The sequence below is a fragment of the Perognathus longimembris genome, chromosome 1 (genome assembly GCF_023159225.1).
Source record: "Perognathus longimembris pacificus isolate PPM17 chromosome 1, ASM2315922v1, whole genome shotgun sequence".
Taxonomy (NCBI): domain Eukaryota; kingdom Metazoa; phylum Chordata; class Mammalia; order Rodentia; family Heteromyidae; genus Perognathus; species Perognathus longimembris.
Window position 1 is genome coordinate 91,753,358 of NC_063161.1, and position 15,375 is coordinate 91,768,732.

General features: G+C 40.4%; 1 protein-coding gene across 1 annotated transcript in view; it reads right to left on the bottom strand.

Moving 5' to 3' along the window:
• Positions 1-297: 297 nt before the first annotated feature.
• Gcnt1 (glucosaminyl (N-acetyl) transferase 1) overlaps positions 298-15,375 on the bottom strand; it is a 36,616-nt gene continuing 21,538 nt past the window's right edge. Inside the window, exon 2 of the mRNA XM_048332155.1 lies at positions 298-4,822. Coding sequence (XP_048188112.1) covers positions 3,398-4,693 — 1,296 coding nt within the window. The 5' untranslated portion in view covers positions 4,694-4,822 and the 3' untranslated portion in view covers positions 298-3,397. The remainder of the gene's footprint in view (positions 4,823-15,375) is intronic.

Genomic DNA, 15,375 nt, shown 5'->3' on the forward strand with positions numbered 1-15,375 from the left:
GTATGATATATATATGTAAAATTTCTCCTTGGTACACTTTCTTCCCCTCAGACATCCTGCAGGAGTGCCAGTCAGAAGGGGAAAAATGAGTAATTCATGCAGATAAGGCACTGGGTTCTGAATGGTTGGGTTTTTTTTTTTTTCTATTTTTATGTTTATTTATATTTGTTTATTTAAGATAATCAGTTTTATCTTTTTAAAAACAATTTGCTACCATAGATTAGCCATATGAGTTGTATGCAGGTGACATTCCCATACATGTATACAATGTACTCCCATCAAACTCCTCCTCCACCATCTGAATGGTTGGTTTTAATGGCAATGCAAGTATTAGAATTACATTCAATCACATCCAGTCAAGAGTACAAATTATGGCAACCATATTTACCATGAAATAGTGTTACATTTATTTTTATTAGTTTAATTCAATTTTCTTTCTCTTGGAAATCTTAAAACAGTTTATACTAAACATAATGCAAATGATTTTTCCTCAACATAATGCAAATAATTTTCAATTGACCCTTCACATGAAATAACAGGATCTCTTCTACCCAAATCACTGGAAGAGAAAATCTATTAATTATCTCATTTAAATGAACCTATACTTGATGAATGGCACAAATACAAGATAATGCTCCACATTTTCAGGGCTGAGTAGCTGTTCACCTCAGTCTGGGAAGAGCTTAGGTAGTTGCCTATAAAACAAATAACATTACCTTTTATCCTTATGTAATATGTAAATCTTGACCAATTTATTAAATAGATCCTTTCTAGTCTAAATTTTTAGTTTATGTAAGTGTAAGGTCTTTTGATTTTATTTATGAATGTGACTTCTAAAAAATTATCTCTAAAAGACTCCAAATGATGGTAAGAAAAAATTACTGTTAAGTAACTTATATGATGTAAGTTAAATAATTTACATAACTCTTTGCTGAAGAACTTGAAGTTTGTTCCTATTGCTGGTTTCATTATCAAATCTACCCTTTCTCCATCCCTCATATTGTATTTGAATAAGCAAATGCAGGATCCCATAGTATGAGTCTTCTTCCTTATACATTTGCTTTCCTTTTGCAACATTTTGCTTAAATGTTATAAAAGGAAATCCTTGCGCTTCTGCTAGAATCCTCTGCCATCCTCTAACAGCTCCTGTCAGGGACATTGCAACCAATATCAGTGAAGCAAGATAGGGTATCACAATTATAGAAAGATGGTGGGTCTACAATTTCAATGTGAGATAAGGGACATGGGCTTTAATCCTATTTTTATAGCATGGTGGACACAGAACCTGTCAATTTCAGTGTAAGTCAAGTGCAGTGACACCACAGTGTCCAGTTGTGTTCAGTTTAAAACGACATACAGTTTACAAGTAAATGAAGTTGAGGGTTACCTGTGTGTTCACTACGTGTACTGTTGTTTTAAACTCTCCAGTAGATTTACCAATTTTTAAAATAAAAAAAAACAGCTCTAAGTTATAAATTAAAGAATTATGTCATCAAGTATCATTGGCTTTAGGGTAAGAAAATAATGTTCTATCTTACAGGTAATCACAGTTCTATGAAAAGAAAAAAAGTCTAGAGGCCAACAGAGACAGGGGGGTAAGGGGGGACGTACACCCCCTCATCCACATTGTCTCTTGAGTTTCTAAGCAAACAGGTTGTTCTTTTTCCAACACTGGCTGTTTTATTTCTTGGTCCAACAGAAAACACAGCTTATCCTTTACAAATGATGATAAAATTTTGGAAAAAAAATACACCTTTCAGTAAAATGAAACTTAAAACAATTGCCTAAAAACTATCTGATATGAATGGCTCATGGACAATTCAAACAGGTTATGTTTAAAAAATAAAATAAACGGTTTGGTTCTTGTGTAAAGTCTAATGCTAAATAAGAAGGCTTTGCTATTCTTAACAGCTCTGTAGCTGAATGTATCAACTTAGCCAAAGTTTAAAAAGAAATTAAAAAAAAATCTTTACTTAGGATGGGAAATAGAACTACAGTTCAGTCTTTTGGTGAGAACAGAGAGAGTACACACTATGTGCTGTGAATGATTGCAATAGTGAAATAATCCGAGTGAAACCTGAAGTTTCCATCCCAGGCCTTCCAATAGGCCTCCTGAACAGCAGAGTATCTCCATCCCCATTGAAGGCTCACAGAGAGGAAGACATACACACAACCGAAGGATTAATGACCACCTGGAGCACAAGTTACATTAAGACCCCAGGGTAGGGGCCAGGTTCTTTCAGACAAAGGCACTGGTGATACTGCAGTGAAGCTCCCCTGGGTGGTGGGACATAAATAGATCCAATGAGCATAAGTCTTAAGTTCTTGGGACAGTGACAGTTGCTGGTTTCAAAAGTTTATCATGGGCTTCACAATCAGCCTACACAGATTCCTTCTCCTTCCTTTCAGACCTACTCCTATCTCTGTTTCTTGCATAGATTACTGAGAATTGGACCACATCAGAGAACCAAGACCATAGAGGTTTCTAAAGTGGCAACATTTTTCACACAGTTTGGTAGCAGAGGCTGGGGAGATGGTGGGTGAGTGAGGGATATAAAAGAAATATTGGGAAAAGTTGAATGTCACTCTTGGTAGAAACTGTGATAAACCATACTTTGAATACACATGCTTTTTTTTTTTTTTGCCTGAGTCAGGGTCTCAGGCTAGAAATATATTGCCTAGCATATATGAGGCCTTGAATGGATTCTCAGTACTAAAAAAGATAAAAGGGTAGGGAGGTAGAAAGTGAGAGAGGGAGGGAGACTCTCCAAATTGTTTCCAAACTCCTGAGCATGACCATCATCCTGCCTCAGCCTCCTGAGTACCTAGAGCTACAGATCTGCAATACTGCACCGGATAAATATCTCAGACTTTAAAAAAGAGATGATTCATAGAAATCAACTAAAATAGAAAGTTTTAAATGCATATACACTGTTATAAGCAAAAATAAGACAGCAATATTAACATCAAGACTATTTTAAGCTCCCTGAGATAACATGCAGAGACACTACACCAATCAACATGACAGCACAAAGTCAATTATTTTACAAGGATCATTTACAATAAAAATCAAATTTCGATTCACCTTATGTAATTATACAAGATACACAGTATCCTTATGATTGTGTGTTGCTACAAATGTACTCACATCAGAAAAATGATCATACTTTAAAATTCTCAAAATAGTTTTGGCACAAGTCCCTGAGTTACTTTTAAGAGTCCCTGAGGCTGATTTCCACAGCTGCCTCTTGCCCAGCCATCCTGGCTCCTGCTTCCCACAATGCCTCATTCCCTTTTGTGGCTTCCTCAACACTCCAGCTGCCCTTTTCATGAACAGAGGCAGAGGAGGGAAACGGATTGGAGGCACATTTCATGGCATCCTTATTCCTATAATCGCCTACAATGGTTTAGTGTCTAACATCCCTAGGGCTTTATGCCGCAGATGTTCATCTAAACACTGGATGGCAAAGAAGTCAACATCCACATCAAACTTATTGGCAAAGAAGTGATGCTTGCGAAGCATCCAGTTCAAATCCCCAGCCCCGAAAACACACACTGCACGCACATGGACCCCGTTGCAGGGTGGGTAGGGTGCACCATTGGACACATCGCCTTCAAAGTATTGCCACTTGACAAACCGAGCGACGGCGTTCATGTCAGACAAGTCATACTTATTGCTTGAGGACAGGGAGCCTGGGACTTCTGGAATCCTCTGGATAGTGGCCCAGAGATACTCATCAGGACTGTAGGTGTCCTGCGCCCACTCCATGAATTTCTGGATGTTTTCATTCTCTAACACATACCTCACATACTCCCTACTGACCACAAAATAGGCACTGCCTGAAAACATGGGCGTTTTCAGTGGAGGCTGTGTTTTCACAGTGCCCGTGTTAATGATCCTGCCATTCACGATGGCATAATGCTTTTTCCACCTTTCTTCCTTATGGGGTGGCATCTTCTCTGTCTCCAGGTTATTTTCACCCATAAATGACTTGAGCTTCCTGACAATCTCTAGGTTGGTTTTAATAGGAAAATCCATCCCGCACAGATTGATCAAGTATTTCCAGCCTGCATTCATACTGTACAGGTCTTTCATGCAGTTGAGGTCTGCCTGAACTCGACTCCAAGATGCATACACTACTGTCTCCAACCGACTGGCCACGAAGACATTACTGAAACATGAGGCAATACCCATCACTGCAGCTAAAAAGGCATCCCCAGATTTCTTGTCCACATGAATGCAGTAGAAATTCTGTGGCATGTAGATGGCCCTCAAGAGCCTATCCAGCATTTCAATCTTGTGATGAACTACGATGGAATAGGCAATTGGGAAACTCATCTCTTCCTTACTAAGGGGCTCTGTGATATACTTGCGCATCTTGATGAAAGAGCCACAATCTCTTGTCATGTTTATGTAGTCCTGCGGTGTCCACCGCGGGCGCTTCTTAAACTCCACCGTAAGCATCTCAAGCTTTGCCTTTTGGATTTCATTGCCATCACCCTGTATAACTTTGGTGCAATTGACGTGGCTGCTAGGATTCTCGTCCGTAAGCTCCAAGTGTCTGACACTTACAAATTCAGGCTTCTGATGGATTTTTAAAACGGACAAGGTAACCAGAGACAAAACAAGAACCACAAAGTAGTATTTAGTGGGATAAGAAAAAAGTCTCCTCCGAAATAAGTTCTTCAGCATTTCAAAGGACAATGAGAGACTTCCCTTTCTTCAGGGCGCTGTAGTAGGCTTGGGAGCCAAGGATTTTTCTCTCCAGTTTAGTTTTTGTGTGTCAAGAGGCACAAAGTCATCTTGAAAGGCAGAAGAGCACTAAAAGCAAAACAGACATAATATAAGTAAATACAGTCTTGTACACCATCTTCTTAGGCTTGAAAACAGTCTCTTTGCTGCAAAGGTCAGTTGTTTAAAAGTAAAGCAAGGTAGGTTAATGAAAAGAAAAGAGATCATTTTACAGGAAACCCACAGTCTATAGCATTAAAGCCACAGATGTATGTGTGTAGGGGAGGGGGAGGAAGAGGTGCTGGGCACAGCTGCCAAAACCTAGTACTATGTTGCCCAATATATCCTCAATTAACATGTGAATAACAATATATCCTCAATGAACATGCATATACAGAGATGTAGTTGAGAATCTGGGCTGGAATCATTAATCTACTATCTATACTTGCAGAGTGTTGATTCTAGAATCATTACCAATAAGTCCCACTGATAGCTACTCATGTCCATGCACTGGTGTCAGCACTTAGGAAGACCTGAAGAGATCAGATCTATTCTGTTTCCTGCTGTTTGGGATAGAGGGCACACTCAGACATTTTTAAAGAATCTTTGAAAGCAGAGCAAATTCAACTGAGTTTTCAAATGGAACTAAAATAGTTTTAGGTGAAATGAGGTCAGATTTGGGACTGAGTTAGGTTAACATCATATTTAAATTCAGTTCAATGACAAGCACTACAGGAAGACAAAACAGACACAGTCCAAAACACAGCCTGCGTTTCCTGATAGTGGAGCCTTTAGCCCCAAACCAGTGGTTTACACCTATAATCTTAGCTACTTAGGAGGCTGAGATCTAAGGATAGTGGTTGAAAGCCTAGGCAGGAAAGTCCACGATACTCTTTTAACTCTAATTAACCAGTAAAAAGCCTAAAGTGGAGCTGTGGTTCAAGTGGTAGAGCGCTAGCCTTGAGCAAAAAGCTCAGAGACAGCACCTATGCCCTGAGTTCAATCCTCAGGATTCTGACAAACACACACACACACACACACACACACACACACACACACACACAAATTAGTAATTATAGTTGAGCCCTTGGAAATGTAACAGTTGTACAAAATTGCAATTTACAATAGACATTGTTCATTGGAGACCACCCTACTTTCAGTATAAAAATGCTTACACACATTTGAATATTGTTTAGTATTTTCTCTGTGTGTATATGTGTGTACATATAGGGGCTTGAATCCAAGGCTTCATGCTCTTACTTGGCCTTTTTTGATCCAAACTGGTGCTGTACCTATTGAGCCATATCTCTACTCGGCCTTTTTGCTGGTTAACTGGAAATGAGAGTCTTATGGACTTTTCTGCCCAGGCTGGCTTCAAACTTCAATCTTCAGATCTCAGCATCCTGTGTGGCTAAGACTACAGGTGTAAACCATGAGCACCCAGCTATTGTTTAGTTTTTAGAAACAATTTCATTATTTTGCAATTGGTTCTACAACGAATAGGTGCTGTTCTAAAACAGATCAAATACAGGAACTATATCCATACCAGATTTATACAGGGATGTTTGTTTTTTCAGTACTAGAGTTGGAACTCAGAGCCTTCTGTTTGCTGGGCAAGTGCTCTACTACTTGAGCTATGCCTCTAACTCCAGATTTATAGGGACTTGATGTAGGAGGCTTAAAAAAAATTATTTTCTTTGAGACAGGTTCTCACTATAGTCTATGCTAGCCTCAAATTTGTGATCTTCCTGTGTCAGCCTCCTGGGGGCTAGGATTACAGGTGTACATAATCCTTTGCTTGAAATAAAGTTTTTAAATGCCAGAATTAACATTGAACCTCTTAAATATTTCAGTGGGAAATAAATTATCACTATCAATAATGAAAATAAGTTACCAGCCACAACATAAATGCAGAATAAAGTTAGGCACTTGGATTTTTTTTTTTTTTTTCCAGTCCTGGGGCTTGGACTCAGGGCCTGAGCACTGTCCCTGGCTTCTTTTTGCTCAAGGCTATAACTCTGCCACTTGAGCCACAGCGCCACTTCTGGCCATTTTCTGTATATGTGGTGCTGGGGAATTGAACCCAGGGCTTCATGTATATGAGGCAAGCACTCTTGCCACTAGGCCATATCCCCAGCCAGGCACTTGGATTTTTACCATTCAGAATAAATGGGATATCTGGGTCATTCAGTGTTCTCAGTCCTGGCTCATACAGTCACTGTCATACTGCTAGGTATCTTAAATGTGCCAACAAAAGAGATATATCACAAGGGCTGTTCAAATAATCTACAAGACAAAAAGAGAAAAGAGTGAGGCCCATGGATGTGCACACCCTTATTAATTCTCTTTTAAAATATTTTTATTTACATTTAATGGTTTGCTAAAGGTTTGAAAAACACCCAGCAACTTAAGCTAAGCTTGGGGGTCGGGGAGGCAGGGGGATATGGCATACTGCTAGTAATGGAATCCAGCATCTTTCACATACTAAACAAGCTCTCTACCACTGAGCTACACAATTTTCTTTCTATATGAAAGGAAATGCTATTAACCTTTTCCAAAACATGTGTTGAGCAACCATTTAATGGTCCAGAATGTATGACTGGAAAATCTAACATGGCTGGTCCTCACTGTACAAATTTCCAGCATTCATGGACATGTTAGTGACCATACTTCGTCTCCTTTTCCTTTGACTATTTTGATCACTGCCCTGCTCCAAAAGTTCTAATTGAAAGCAAACATTGTTGCTAACATACTTAAGCATTTCCACCACTATACTATATCAATATACTAAGCAATGATATTCTTTGCCCCTTATTAGTTAAAGACATTTACAGAAACCTCTGTCCAGTCACTGGCAAACCCTGAAACAAATGAAACAGAGATTTCAGTGGCTTTATGCAACAAACACAGACACTAGAAAATAAATCAAAGAAAGTATCCAGGGCTGGGAATGTGGCATGCATGAAGCCCTGGGTTCGATTCCTCAGCACCACATACACAGAAAAAGCCAGAAGTGATGCTGTGGCTCAAGTGGTAGAGTGCTAGCCTTAAGCAAAAAGGAAGCTAAGAACAGTGCCCACCTGGGAATATGGCCTAGTGGCAAGAGTGCTTGCCTCGCATACATGAAGCCCTGGGTTCGATTCCCCAGTACCACATATATAGAAAATGGCCAGAAGTAGTGCTGTGGCTCAAGTGGCAGAGTGCTAGCCTTGAGCAGAAAGAAGCCAGGGACAGTGCTCCAATGCCCAGGACTGGCAAAAAAAAAAAAAAAAAAAAAAAAAAAAAAAAACAGTGCCCAGGCCCTAAGTTCAAGCCCCAGGGCCTGGCTTACTATCTTCTTTTTCTTTTGGTGATAAAGAAGATTGAACTCAGGGCCCTGTGCTCATTAGGCAGGTGCTCTTCCAAACTGAGCCATGCCTATTTTACATGCTGTATGTATTCTGTTAATGCAGCTTGAATCACCAAAAATTCTTAGTTCTAGTAGAGAATAAAATCTAGGAGGAAATGAAAGGAAGGAAAGAAGGAAAGAAAGATGGTACCTGAAGACAACAGTTTTTAATATTTGACTTCCAGAAAAATAAAGAAAAAACAAAACAAGCAACATAAGAATGTGAAGTTCTAAAAACACTGAAAATAGACTGCTTTTTCTTCTATAGTGCCAGTAGCAAGATGAAGTCAAGGAAGGAGATAACAGGTGACAATATGGCCACACCCCAACATAATTTTATATTTTAATTTATATAATTTTATATGTCATTGATGTGGGAACATAAAATGAATAGCTACCTGGGCCAAGGTGAGGGGTCCATTTGAGTACTCAGTGGAGTGGGAAGACAAACAAAATGACTTTGGGGGGTGAGGGAAGAGTAGGTAGCAATGAAAATAGAAGAGCAGATGAAGAAGTGACGGATGTATCAGATCTATAAACCCTAAACTGAAAAAGATCCATCTCCATTTAATATGACAATATTCATAAGGCGAAGGATCTGATGACAAAAATACTTTAGAAGGGAGGTCTGGCAGCTGTTTAGAAGGCTGATGGGTCTTCACCTCCAAGACCAGGGTTTGGTCTCTGTTCAAGGGGTCCAGGCTAGAGTACACCAGGAAAGGAGCTCAGATCCCCATAGGGTCCCAAGCAAGAACACTGACACCTCCTTTTTCCTCTCTGACTTCAATCCAACTAAGCCAAGAGAAGAAAAATGACTTAATACTATTTACAATGGGAGTTCCTTCCATGTTCAAAGGAAACACCCTAAATACAATAAATAAAATGTCAATACCAGTAAAATACTCAGAAGATAACTACTTTCATTAAAAAAGAAATGGATAGGCAGGGTGCTAGTGATTCACACTTCTAATTCTAGCTACTCAGGAGTCTGAGATCTGGAAGCTGAGATCTGAGGATTGTGGTTTGAAATTGGACCATATAGGTACGTCCCTGAAATGCTAACCTCTAATTAACCAGCAAAAAGCCAGAAGTGGAGGTGTGGCTCAAGTGGTAAGTACAAGAAGACAAGGCCCTGAGCTCAAGCAGAATTGGTACCAAATGAGAAAGGGAAAAAGAAAGAAAGAAAAAGTAAATAGATGGAGCAGATTACATTTTCTGAAGCCAGCCAGCCAACAAAGTCACCCTTCATGTTCTTCTGTAATATGACCTCCAATCTCTAATTGAGTAATCCAACTTTTCCTCCTTTAATTTGGCAGCCATATGATAATGTTGACTGGGAAAAGTTTAGCAGAAGTGAACCTGACCAAAGCTAGGTCATATAAAACCAGGTAGCTACTGCCAAGGGTGCCTGGAAAATTTTCTCTCTTGAAGCTCCTTTCTGAAGCAGTTTCTATGCTAAAAGAAGCCAGGTTGGTTAGAACAGAGAGATGCCCTGTCTATAGTTCTAGCTGAACCTAGACTTCACATCATCCCAGGTTCCAGGTATGTGAGTGAAGACGCCACCAAAAGGCTGCAGTCTCTCACTGCTAGAATCTTTATTGAATTCTTGACCCACGCACATCAGGAAGAAGAAAATAAAATGGCAAATTTTATGTGTTATTATGTTGGAGGTGGTTTGCTTCACAGCAATAGATGAGTAGAGCAGGAAACCACAGAACACCTAGAAAATAAAAAGAACCCTTGAAAATCAATGATAAAAACAAACAACTGAATAAAAGAGCTGAAAGGCCAAATTGAGAATTCTCTGAGAGACAAACTGACTAACGAGGGAAAAAAATAAAGAGAGAGAAATACAATAATTTAGAGAGATGGGCCAGGAGATTGACCTTCTGGTGGAAAGGGAGAAGGAAGAATGTTAGTCATCAATTAAATAAATGAAGAGCTGGACACAGGTGACTCATACCTGTGTAATCCTAGCTACTCAGGAGGCTAGGAAAATCCATGGGACTCTAATTTCCAATTAACCACTAAAAAGCTGGAAGAGGGAGTATGGCTCAAGTGGTAGAGCACCAGCCTTGAGCCCCCAGTATCAACACAATAAGTAAATAAATAAATGTTTCCCAAGATGAAGAAACAACTACTAGAAGATTTTGTGTACAAACTGATAAAATCCATTATGATGGATGAAACCAGAACCCATACCAAGAGTCATTTATCAATTTGCCAAGAAACGTCAGAATACTGGGAAAATGAGAATCACACAGGCTTCTACACAGAGGGGAAACTAAACCACACAAAGTGTATTCAGAGCCAAGTATGATAGTAGATGTCTATAATCTCAGCACTCAGAAAGCAGAGGCAGCCTGGACTACATAGTGGGTTCAAGGCCGGTTTGGGTTACATTAGAGAAACCCTGTTTCAAAAAAGAAAAATAAATGGATTGAGAGGAAGAATGTCTTCATACCTCACAAAATCAATCTATAGAAACCAAGAAAAAGCACAGCGCAGTGCTTTCCAAGCACTGAATAAAACAGAATGACATCCAGCTGGGAATTTTTATGAATTAATCATCAAAGTAAGTGTAAAATAAAAACATTTATGTCTCAAAATTTATATTTACCTACCTATTCTCATGAAGCTACTGAAAAATGAGCTCTATAACACAGCAGTATTGACCAAGAAAGAATCATCATCAGGAAGAAACTGAAGGCAGATCTCACACAGACAAAAGAATCTCAAGTTATGGCGAAGGGTCATGTTTGGCCGTGTAGGAAACCAAGAGACAAACCATAGCAGGTTAGAAGGCCCCGGGAGCCACGTCTTCTAGAACACAAAACTAATGAATGGTAGGGCCTCTGCTTCAGGAATATCCATTTCCTGCTTTCTCCCTTGGCCTGCTTTTGGTGGCAATGAGGCAATCAACACTGAAAACCAACTTTAACAATGGCAGACTTTGAGTCTGAGTTTGTAATAAGTACCTTGCAAACAAAGCAAGCTAAGGAAGTTAGGAGTGTAATTACCCATCCCAAACAAAGCAGGCATGCAAGAATGAAAATAGCAATCATCACCTATCATGCAGCTTAGCTCTGAAGAACAGGGCCTTTATATGTAAACACTACTTATCAATCAATGTGCAACACAACTATGCTTGAAGCCATGATGTCCATCCCCAAGAACAGGAAGGGAAGGGAGGGAGGAAAGGGAGGCAGGAGGGAGGGGAGGTAAGCTGGGAAGGGAAGGAAGGGAAGGAGGGGAGGGAGAGGAAGAGAGGTAAAGGGAGGGGAATAGAGGAAAGGAAGGGGCTAAAGGGGGAGAAAGAGTAAGGAAGAGGAGGAAGGGAGGAAGGGAGGACGACATACAACAGCCACCTAAGGTGCCATGGGAACATGGTCTACATTATTTTGATGCTACAAACCAGAGCCTCTTTCTAATTTTAGAATGCTCTTGTCTCCACCAGCTAGACATGGTAAGGATCTATGGGAAAGCATGAAGTAGGGGTAAAAAGCTACAAGCAATGCACAATGTTATATATACATACCATTGATGTGTGCAAGAAAAGGCCCCAAACCACTGATTATCAGGTCTAGATTTCAGCTTGAAATAATCAAGAACAGAAGGCCTCCATTCCCAAGTAAATGAGGGTCATCATGGCATTTCAAAACCAAAATCTACTAGATATGACTAGTAGACACATCTATCTGTTTTTCAGAATGAACCAGATCTTAAAATCTCATATTCATTCTAAGACTAGAGACTTAGTAGTATAAGTTATAAGTATAGTATAGTATAAGTATAAGTATAGTATAGTATAAGTATATAGTTCTTTTCCCCTTTATCTTTTTTTTTTTTTTTTTTTAACAGTTCTGGGTCTTGAATTCATGCCTGGGCACTGTCCCTGAGCTCCTTTTGCTCAAGACTAACACTCTACCACTTGAGCCACAGCACCATTTCTGGCTTTTTCTTTTTATGTGGTACTGAGGAACTGAACCAGGGCTTCATGCATGTTAGGCAAGCACTCTACTACTAAACCACATTCCCAGCCCTATCTTTTGTTTTTGAAACACGGTTTCCATATATTGTCCAGGCTGGCCTCAACTTTGCTATATGGTCAAAGCCTAGAACTCAAATCCTTTTTGCCTCCATTTTCTAAGTCCTAAACTTATAAACATGAGCTACCAGGCCCATTCCAGCCTTAATTCCTTTTTTTTTTTAAACTGTATTGAGGTTTGAACTCAAGGCCTTGAGGTTGCTAGGCAGATACTCTACCACTTGACCCAAATGTTCAGCTCTTTTTACACTAGTTGTTATTCAAATAGGGTGGTCTGAATCATGAGTCTCCTGTTTATGCATCCCGTGTAGCTGGGTGAAAGGTATATGCCACCATGCTCAGTTCTTATTGATTGAAATGGGGTCATGCAAACTTTCTTTTTTCTTTTTTTGCTGGTGCTAGTCTGAAACCAGGAGCTTCCTGCTCTCTCACGTTCTGAGTATCTTCTGGGATTGCTTGCAGGATTAAGCCATCACATCTGGCTATTAACTCCCCCCCCCCTTTTTTTTTAAGAGGCAAAGAATGTGAGAAGAAAGAAATACTCTTGGCTTGAACTCTAGGCCTGGGTACTGTCCCTGAACTCCTCAGCTCAAAGCTAGCACTCTACCACTTTGGCCACAACACCACTTCTGGTTCCCTGGTGGTTAATTGGAGAAAAGAGTCTCACCAACTTTCCTACCCGGGCTGGCTTTGAACTGTGATCCTCAGGTCTCAACCTCCTGAGTAGCTAGGATGACAGGTATAAGCCACCAGTGCCTGGCAAGAAATAATCTTATTGTAAGTTAATGTAACAAAATCCTACTTATTTCTCTCTTCCTTCCTTATCCCCCCCAGTGCTGGAGATGAAACCCAGAGCCTTACACATGCTAGCTGTGAGCACTACCATTGAGGGCGATACTGCCAGACCCAGACCCCTATACCATTTTTTTAATACTCTTTCTTTTAAAAGCCTGCACACATCTGTACATGCGTGTGTATTTCCACGCCTTGCCTCTGTGTGGGTGTGCATAAACAATAATGGATGGATAACCAGGGCCCACACCCCACTGCCCTCCTGCCACAAGAAGTCTGGGCTGGTTTTTCTTCTTAATCTCTGTGTTAGTGAACATTCCGGGACTCAGTTTCACCAACAGTCTAAGGACTATAGTTCTATGGAGCATAGACTTGTGACTAGAGACAAAAGACCAACTAATGTGATTGAAGCCAATGTCATATAAGTGTTTTAGGATTGACTCTAAGCATACCAAGATACCGAGTAGGAAACAAATATGCCTGAAGGCAGAGGCCCTACCATTGGAAATGGAGTTCTTTCTGAGCAACTGATCACCCTCTGAATCTCATCCCTCAACTGAACCTCAGGCTTGCTTGGCCCTTTGTCCTTCTCACAGGCTTGCCCTACTTCAAGGTGGTCTCTTATCTCTGCCACTCTCTGGAGGGAGGTATGTAACTTCTCAGCATTTCCTCACCGAGGCAATCTTAGTCCTACCCCTGGCTGGCCCTGCAGACCTAATACAAGTGAATTTAAAACACTGTTATAGCTACTCACCAGTGGCTTATACCTGTAATTCTAGCTATTCTGGAGGCTAAGATCTGAGAATCACAGTTTGACGCTAAGTAGGCAGGAAAGTCCGTGAGATCCTTATATCTAACTAGCCACCAAAAAGCCAGGAGTGGAGCTGGGATTCAAGTACAGTACCTGCTTTGAGTGAGAAAGCTAAAGGACAGTGTACAAGGCCAGAATCCAAGTCCCAGGACCAGTATGTAAAAATCAATCAAACAACAATCAATCAATCAATCAAGACTTCTGTGGACCTGCTGCTCTCAGAAGTCTCTGGTGTTCTCTTAGGCTCCAGCCAAGAAAACATTAGGCGACAGTGAATCTTTTATGATTACCAATCCGTCATGTCTCCTGTGTCTTTTTGAAAAAGGCACTTACTTTGTGGATGAACAATACAACAAAAGCCAGATGATGTGGAAGGCAGGGGAGAGCCAACCATATCTCCATTCCTCATCCCAGTGCCAGGCCCACAGGGGCACTGCACCATGCTTGCCTAATGAGGCCCACATTCCCACACTCCTTTGCTAAGATTGTGGACCACTCCCTTTTCCCTTACTCTTCCTTCCTAGATTCGCATGCTTTCCAGATCCTAACACAGGCAGGCAGGCACAGACATCTGAAAGTATACTGCTTAAAAACAGTAGTAAGTGATTTCCCCTTGTAGTCCAAACCCCTCAAGCACCAAGATTACTGTTGAAGAAATAGCACCAAAAAGCTAAAGTCGGGTTCCAGTGGTTCACACTTGTAATCTTAGCTACTCAGGAGGCTGAGATCTGAGGATTATGATTCAAGGCCAGCCCAGGCAGCAAAGTCCTTGAGACTTTTTATCTCCAATTAATCACCCCAAAAGCCAGAAGTAGAGGTGTGGTTTAAGTTGGTAGAGCACTAGCTTTAAGCACAAAAGCTCAGAGACAGTGGGAAAGTCCAGAAGTCAAGTTCCAGGACCATTAATAAATAAATAAATGTAAATAAATAAGCAAGCAAGCTACTAGGCCAGTGGGACACTGGTGGCTCACTCCTATAATCCTAACTGGAGGCTGAGATATGAGAATTGTGGTTCGAAGGCTGCCCTGACAGGAAAGACCTTGAGACTTTTATCTCCAATTAACCGCCAGAAAACTGGAAGTGGACACACACACACACACACACACACACACACACACACACACACACACACAACTTCAAAAGCTAGAGGGTGTGACTGCTGATAGACTTGCAGATTTCATTACCCTGGATAACCCCACTTCTTACAGCTGGAATAAAACAGAAAGAACAAGATTTTCACACACACACAAATGATTTCTATTACTATGTAAAGGGTTTATTCATTGTTATAGCCTCAGGTTTAGAGCTGAGGAGGCAGCTTGGCGGTGGAGAGAGAGATCACCTAGTGTATGTGAGGCTCTGGGTTCAATCTTCAGACAAAAAAAACAAATATATTAATTTCAAATATAAACTGCTTTGAAATGCTGAAACCATTTTGAATTTATTTTTCTTTAAATTTTTGGAATATTTGCATATATATGCAAAGTAGAAAATCTTGAGAATGGAACCCAGTCTAAGAAAAAAACTTATGGATTTTTTTTTTTTTAATTTTATTTTTGGTCAACCATGGGGCTTGAACTCTGGGCCTGGGCATGATCTCTGAG